Source organism: Carassius auratus, chromosome 6 (assembly GCF_003368295.1).
Source record: "Carassius auratus strain Wakin chromosome 6, ASM336829v1, whole genome shotgun sequence".
Taxonomy (NCBI): domain Eukaryota; kingdom Metazoa; phylum Chordata; class Actinopteri; order Cypriniformes; family Cyprinidae; genus Carassius; species Carassius auratus.
In genome coordinates, this window is record NC_039248.1 from 7,635,899 (window position 1) to 7,644,782 (window position 8,884).

At 39.3% G+C, this 8,884-nt stretch overlaps 1 protein-coding gene across 1 annotated transcript; it reads left to right on the top strand.

Annotated features, from left to right (window-relative positions):
- Window positions 1-1,054: 1,054 nt before the first annotated feature.
- cdk5r2a (cyclin dependent kinase 5, regulatory subunit 2a (p39)) lies at window positions 1,055-3,105 on the top strand. The gene has a single exon (XM_026259343.1). The coding sequence runs from the start codon at window positions 1,551-1,553 to the stop codon at window positions 2,475-2,477; it is 927 nt and encodes a 308-aa protein (XP_026115128.1). The 5' UTR covers window positions 1,055-1,550; the 3' UTR covers window positions 2,478-3,105.
- The last annotated feature ends 5,779 nt before the right edge of the window (window positions 3,106-8,884 follow it).

Genomic DNA, 8,884 nt, shown 5'->3' on the forward strand with positions numbered 1-8,884 from the left:
TTGTTTTACATCTTCCAGCTTTTTTCTTCTGTACCTGCACATGAATTTTATTAACTGTATATATCTGTAGGCTATACACTGAAAAAAAACGGTAACCTAAAAATGTGCTTAATGTAGTAATATTTGATGTTTTTAAACATTTTCACAAATTCACATAGAAATAGATTGAACAAGGGCTTAAATGTTTAAAAATGTATATTTACCAAGCAAAAACAATGTTCAAAAACATCAGAGATGTATGAGTCACTCAAAAAGAGGATACATTGTAGAGCAAAAGTAAATATTGTCTCCATGTTTACACACAACCAGCTATGTATATCAAAACAAAATTAAGATGTTACATCACAATAAAAGGAAAGGAACGTGTTTCAGGAAAACAATGAAATATCTCTTTAAGGTAACAATTGCATATTTACCTGTTTTTACAGTGTATAACAACAACATGATAGTGGGCTTTTCCACAATGCCAATGTTTTTCATCTTTTGCTTGTCTACAAATGAATGTCCAGAAATGAATGTCCACAAGGTGTAGCATAAACATGGCTCTTCAATGCTGCAAAACTGTCTGAGGCTACTGTAAGCAATGCACCTGTACTACTAAGGTTTTAAAGACCATATTTGTGTTATGGTGTGTATACCGATTTACAAAAAAAAAAAAAGAATGATCTAAATCAATTTCTTTAAAGCAACAGTGTGAAATGATATTACAAATACATTATTGAAATATTTTTTTTTATCTATTTGTCCATTTATTGCCCTTATTTCTCTTTACTTCAGTTTTCTACAATAAAAAATCATTTGGTGTTGTCAATCAGAAATTGCTAGAAATTTTCACAATTAATTACAAACAGCAGGTAACACCACAGTTAGAAAGTCTGATTTTTTTTTCCTGTAAAAATGTTTGTTTTAATTACAACTTCGAAGCAGCTGTGATGCATTTTGGGAATTGATTGTGTATCTGCATGTGTTTGTCAGAGAAATCTAGTAAGTTCCCCTGCTGACATGTTCAACAGCTGTAATTATGAGATACACTTCCAAAGAAAAATCCACAAATACTCTGAACCCCTTGTATAAAAATAGAAATCTGAAAGAGACAGTCTAACCCATATACACGTTCATAAAATGTGGGAAAATGTGTTTCAAGCTTCTCTGGTTGGTGAAAGCAGAGATCAGTCGTTTCATGTCGCATCAGGATTGGCAGACGGAGGAGGCTTATCCTGGTTTACAGGTCTGTACCTTTAGTTTTTTTGCCCGGCTACACATTACAAGTCCTGCCCATTGCTCCCACTGTCTGAGGCTGCGCGCGCAGTGGGATGCAGAAGGAGTGGAGCGCGCGCGAGTGACGGAGGCGAGCATCGATTATTACATAGGTACGCTATACTAATCAACTCAACAACTGTTTCCCCCACTGTATAGCCGGTGGTCACGCGAAACATAAATGGACGTAAACCTGTGACTCTGAAGTCGCACCTCACCGAGGCACTGAACGGGACGAAAGGCGAGACAGCGCATTCCGAAGGGCCGGTGGGTGTTGGTCGTCAGTGGAAAAGATGGGCACGGTGCTCTCGATTTCCCCCACGTCCAGAAAAGGTGGGATTCTGAATGAGAAGACGGATGGAGCTAGCGGCAAGACGGAGAAGAGTCTCAAGCGCCATTCGGTGCTGATATCGGCTCTGACGTGGAAGCGGTTAGTCGCTGCCTCTGCCAAGAAGAAGAGTGCCAAGAAAGTGAACCCGAACCCACCCGTTTCTCAGATCACTAACCCAGTTGACCAGCTGAACAGCGAAAATCTTAAGAAGTCTCAGTCAGCCTCCGAGCGCAAGACGAAGCCTGGGCCACTCGCAGTGCCAGTCCCTACAGTACCGGATAAAAGCCTTCGATCCAGTCAAACCCAGAATGCATCCCAGAACGGAAAGCAGGTCCTGCCGGTCCAGCGGCAACCGAGCAGCCGCTCCATCATCTCGCCTAGACGAGTCATCGTGCAAGCCTCCACAGGAGAGCTCCTTCGCTGCCTGAGCGAGTTCATGTGCAGGAGGTGCTACAAACTCAAAGAGCTTAGCCCAAATGAGATCATCCTGTGGTTCCGAAACGTCGACCGGTCGCTGCTCATCCAAGGCTGGCAAGACCAGGGTTTCATCACTCCCGCCAACTTGGTGTTCGTCTACCTGCTCTGCCGGGAGGCGGTGACCGAGGATATTTCCAGCGAGTACGAGCTGCAGGCCACCTTTCTCACCTGCCTCTACCTGGCTTACTCTTACATGGGCAACGAGATCTCGTACCCGCTCAAGCCCTTCCTGGTGGAGACCAACAAGGAGGTGTTCTGGGAGCGCTCCCTGCGGATCATTGACAAAATGAGTGCCAAAATGTTGCAGATCAACTCCGACCCGCATTTCTTCACCGAGGTCTTTCAAGACCTCAAGAACGAGGGTGGCTCGAGCGATACGAACGGAAGATGGAATAATAACCTGGACCGTTAAGTTTGGCTCGTGTCAAAGGGAGAGAGAAGCTCTCTGATACCTCTCCACACCCTTCCTTCAAGGGTGAAATGAATGTAAGGCCCGACTGCTGAAGGTGTGAAGAGTGTTTCACTCTATTGCTGGTTCATTGGAAACGGACAGGAGGATTTCGCCTCACCTCCATGAGAGGGGGTTTACGTTAATACATGTGTAAAATACAACCTTCATGACCCAGTGAATGTTACGAGCGCGGTCTGGTGTTTCTTCATAGTTTACTTAATGCATGCTTAAAAAATTCTACTCGTATCATCATTGTGGTTTTTGAAGAAGAAGAAAATAACGCTATCTGGTGCCGAGCTACAATGCGAGATGTAAATTATTAGCTTGTGCATCAGTGTTGGGGACTTATTTTTCTATTAGTTTCAGAAACGTTGTTGTCACCGACGCTAAGCTGTCCAGGGTGCTGGCCTGCAACAGACACTCTCCGCTTGTCTCCTGTGGCGCCTGATGCTATCTATCTGAACGTTGAATGTACTGTTTTACAACAAAACGAATTCTCTACAGTCATATGTGACAATTGTCATAGTATAAAACGTAATGTTTTATATTGTATATTTGAAAATATATGAATACAAATACCCCCAGACTCTCTGCCGCTTCTTTATTGTTTTGATGATGAAAAGGGGACAGTCGATGCATCGGTTCGTGACTGAAGTGTCCTTTTTGCTGCGTTTTTCATTTAGGCATAAATGATCAAGGTTTTAATGACATTGGCTGGCGCTGGCGTAATACTGCACGCATACAGAAAATCTGGCTAGTTTGATTTAATTTACAATTATTTTCAATATTTTAACAAAACTCGCCCATATGTCAAATTTGAATTCAAGTCATGCATAAGAACAAGCAACAGTGTAGCCTAGGGATAGAGTTTACGTCATTCCTGTGCAGGCAAATGACCGCATATGCTTGAAGATAATCAATTGGATAAGCGCTGCAGAAACAAAATAAATCCAGTGCATGGATTCATCTGAGGCTTTTCACTTTATACGCCTATGTGTGAAAAATAATTTTATGTTAATTTCGGACAACAGATATCTACATGTTCAATCGTTCGTGACTAAGTTTTTTGTATAAAATGTATCGGCTCCTTTTTTACTCATAGCTGGTTGCTAGCCGTGGTGCTGAAACTCGCCTTCAGTTCCTGCATTACTTTCGTTAATAGGTCCACATAGATGTAGGTTAAATATCTATGGAAACTAAGCCCTTGACTAAATATGTGTGTGTGTGTGGGGGGGGGGGGGGGGGGTGAAGATGGTCGATTATCTTAGAACCTCGACACGACTCTAACAGATCACGTTTCAGAGGTCACAGTAAATAAATAAATAAAAAATCTATATTCCACTTGGTCTGTCGGTTCTAGCTATTGGCTGTCATAACGAAAACATTAGATTTCCAGACGTCAGGTACGACTTGATTTCCTCAGTAATCAAATGATCAGTTTTGTAAAAGAATCAGATAAAATCAGGATTTAAATATACATTTAAGACTATCTATTTATCTGCATTTATTTAGTGCGTTTTAGAACATTTTAATATTTAATACATACTCATTATCTATATACTATTATATGCTATAATTAATTTTTTTAATATTAATAATTTGTATTTTTGTATCATATATTATTTAATATACTTAATATATATTAAAATATTATCTTTATAATAGTAGGTAAGCTTATATTAAAAAAAAAAAATGCTGACATCGCTGGACACATGGCAACGACAGGCTACTTTTCATTTTTTCCTATCCGTACAGGTAGCCTAGTCCTCAAGAGAAACTTCTTGAGAGTGAAAATTGCCTCAGGGGTGCATGAGTCATTGAGCGAGTAAGTAGCAGCTGGTTTGAAAGGAGAGAACCCCCAGAATTTGTGAATAAAACACGTGGTTCGTGAGCGCGAACACCGATAGGCTGGATTTTGGTGCAGTCTGATAGAAGTGTCATTGTGACGGAAGGCTGCAGAACCGGGCCATAGGAATTCTGCGGGCGCATTCCGCTCCGTCTCTATGACAACGGCTATATTAGTAAAAGGGTCTGATCTAGATGGAGCGTGGGCTAAGAAACGCGAATATGGGTATTTCGTACAACAGCTGTCTCTAAATATGAAAACCGGGGACCTAGAGATAAATTATTACCAATATAGTGCCTGTAAACGTATAACATCTCACCTATTATTATTGATGTGCATATAAGTCCTTTCTATTCAATCGATGCTCTTGACAGTGAAGCAGTGAGGCTGCAGATGTGAGTGTTAATGGGCTGGTATAGCCCTTAAGCCATAAACAAACGAGGAAATGAAGAAATGCACCAGCAAGCATGAATCAGGCAGTATTATTCCTGAATGAACCATCAATGTGAAGATCATCCTTATTTAGTAAGCGGTTTATGTAAGTGTACACCGCTGTCTGCTGGAGCCGTAGCAACCACGGACGGATGCAGCTGTAGGAATGCGGTTGCCGCGGAAACGCCAGCAGCGGGAAGCGAGATCCAGGGACCACAGAAAGGACGAAGCCCACCATTAGAATTTTACACTGTTTCCTTCGGCTTTCTATTTTTGCCAGAGATGACTGTCAAATCTTGGGTGGAAATGTGGGATTAGTCCCTAAAGAATGCCATTATAAAGAAGCGTGATTACTACTGAATTCAGAAGGTATAGGCGAGAAACATGCAAGAGATTCATGCAGAAAGATACATGCAGATTCACTGGACAGAGATTCACTTTCCACTTAAAAACAAATATATGACGCTCAGGCTACTTACCTGTAAACTATGTCATACTTTTGCTACAGTTTTTGACAGATAACTACTGTATAATAAGATAAAGGTATAAATTGTTCCTTATCTCAGTTGGACACATGTGGGTTCAAGACAGCTCAAGATAACCTTTTTTTTTTTTTTGCTTTAAACAATATCTAATAAATATGATTAAATTAGAGTAATTGTTTAAAATATGCCTAAATTTACCTGAATTTCTCCTTTCAAAAATGAAATAACATATGTATTTTTAAATAAAGTACATTTTTAAGCAAATAAAAATGTATACAGTAAGTTATTACTTTTGCTACAGTTTTTTTTTTTTTTTTTTGCTATAAAGTTAGGGGACATTTTATTAAGCTAAACATTTATTTATTTGTTTGTTTGTTTGAACAAACATTCTGCATACATTATCAAACTAAATGCACATTAATTGGTAAACCCAGCAGTTTTTCCAACAGCAGGCAGGATAAATGTGGGCTCATGTCCAAAGTCAAAGGATGCAATGATAACTTTTCAAGCATAACAGATGATTTCAGGTAAAAAAAAAAAAAAAAAAAAAAAAAAAAACACTGTAAGCAGAATGTCCCTGTTGATGTCATGTTGTTAAGAGGTTGGGATTATTTTCACTGTTTCTCTCTTTTCAGTCAAAACACAGACAAACATGAAACATTTACATGCAAACCCCCTGAAATCCTAATGAATTCATATAACACAGTTGATCCTATGAAGCTGCCCTCTCGAGGCTGACGTATCATGGATCTTCCCAGTTAAATATCAGATAATATCTTTTTCTAGATCATCAGCACAGCATTAGCAACTTTGTACCTCACACCTTTTTCAAGAGGGGGCTTATGTCTTTCTGTACTGCAGGCTATATTGGTATGGGCTAATCTTGGCTATGAGATTACTCTATTCTCCCTGTACATGCATTTAGCCCCTTTGAGGCACTCAGCTAAAAGTGGAAGACATAATCCACATCTAGTATGAAAATAACATGTGGGTCAAGACATAAACAGCTTTGAAAATGAAGATAACAGACCTAAAAAAATATATGCCATTACATGCTATATATATATATATATATATATATATATATATATATATATATATATATATATATATATATATATAAATGAACTGAGTTCTATTGCCATTTTTCCTCTCAAAAAACTTATGACACAAGCACTCATGCAAAATAAACAATGAGGCAACATTATTTATATTATTCAAACTCCTTTCTTTGAAACAAAAACAACTCGCCCACACAATGGTTAGATAATGTGAAAGAGGGGGAGTCATCAATGCAGCTTTGATGATTTCATACAAACATAACTGAAGATAAGGACTTAAAATTCCAATTGCTTTGGAATTTTTAGTATATGTAGTAACATTGATAATATCAGTTGGGGGGGGGGGTGAAATGCTATTTCATGCATACTGAGTTTTTTACACTATTAAAGAGATGGATTCCCATGCTAAACATGGACAAAGTTGTACGTTTGAAGGAGTATTTCTGTTCCAAAAATACTCCTTCCGGTTTGTCACAAGTTTCGGAAAGTTTTTTTCGAGTATGGCTCTGTGTGACGTTAGATGGAGCGGAATTTCCATATATGGGTCCTAAGGGCACTTCTGCCGGAAGAGCGCGCGCTCCCATAGAGCAGAGCAGAGAGAGGCTGAGCACAGACTCACTGATCAGAGCGAGAGCGAAATGTCACAAAAGGAGTGTGTTTTTGGTTGCCAGGTCAAGACAACCCTGCACAGATTACCAAAAAAAAAAAAAAAAACAGCATTAAGGGACCAGTGGATGGAGTTTATTTTTACAGAGCATCAACGGAGTTGTGCAAGTGTTTTTGTTTGTTCCCTGCATTTCGAAGATGCTTATTTTACAAACAAGGCCCAGTTTGACGACGGATTTGCGTATCTTTTATTTCTTAAGGATAATGCAATCCCAACGAAAAAGGGTCACGATCGTGTGTTGGAACCGCAGGCGGTGAGTAAAACTGCTTCAAATATCTCTGCCTCCTTGTTAGTGCGTCCCCTCCCATGCCGGAGACCCGGGTTTGAGCCCCGCTCGGAGCGAGTCGTTGCTGCTGCTGCTCTCGTTCAGTTTCAGCCTCGGGATCTGATTCTGGATCATAAATAAACAGCTGAATCTGACTATTAGCCATGTTTTTTTTTTGCATGTTTTTTCCCTCACGGTAATGTCACAGCTTCCAAACGCTCTCAACTCAAAAGCCTACTGGCGCTCGTGATTCTTTAGCTCCGCCCACACGTCACTCCTCCAGCCGGTCGTGTTTTTCCGGGAAAAATCGGCACAGACTATCTTTCTCTTATGAATATAATAAAACTAAAGACTTTTTGGAGTTATGAAGGATGCAGTACTACTCTATAGGTACTCAAGATTAAAAGATTGAGTGAAAAAGAGCATTTCACCCCCCCCCCCCCCCTTTAAGGACCATTTTTGCCTCAGCTCTGATCCAACACTGCACTTTTTTTACATTAAAAAAGACCTCTGCACCAGCTGTACCCCAAAATGTCCCTTTCCCTTCATGGCAATTGACAATATTCATGTGTTTTGCTCCTCCTCGTGGCCTTTCAAAGTCCCCCAGAACATTCCCGATGCTCCTCAGTGAGACTCAATGGGGATTAGGCTTCTTCCACCCACCTGGCGCAATTATGAATAAAGTCTCAGAGCTGAGAGATATGATTACATAAGCCCTGAACATAAGCTCACTCAGCATCTTCAGGATTCAGCTTGTATGTACAGGGCAAGTTAGGGCAGAATAGAGCAGCAGGTTACGTGTGTATGTTTTCAGTGGAGTTGAGCTTATCAGAAGGTTTTATAAGGTCTTTAACCCTCTAAAGACTCTCTAATGCCTATAAATTATCAACACGATCCAAACTACACTGAATAATCTTAGCACAATCTATTACATGCCTGACTGATCATTTGAGAAAGTAAAAGGTCTATTAGTATCATTTTAAAAATGTCTTTCTTTAGGTTGTGGTATATGTCATAGGTCAGTTATATGTCAGATTTTACAGGGTTAAGTAAGAGTGTAGCTGTACAATAATGCTTATAATATGAAAAACTGGTCTTTCAACCCTTCATATATATTTTGCACCATATTATATATATATATATATATATATATATATATATATATATATATATATATATATATATATATATATATATATATATATATATATATATATAGATAGATAGATAGATAGATAGATAGATAGATAGATAGATAGATAGATAGATAGATAGATAGATAGATAGATAGATAAAATCTATAATGCTAAATTTAATCTGTAAATAAAAACACCAGTATAAATGGCCCCATTGCTATCTGTTCATTGGTATTTGAGAGAAAAGTGAATGACAGACTGACACAATCATAACAAGGAATGATTCATGTGGGGTCATCAGCGCCCATGCCTTCTAGAACAGTGTTGCCATGGTAGCCAGCAGTGGCAGTAACAGCAGAGTGAGAAAAAAGAGTGAAAGATACAGGCAGCTGCGAAGGAGCAGGAAGAAGGAGGAACATCTAGTACTGTTCACAGCACAGAATAGAAAAGAACGGAACATGAGAACATGAATGGGG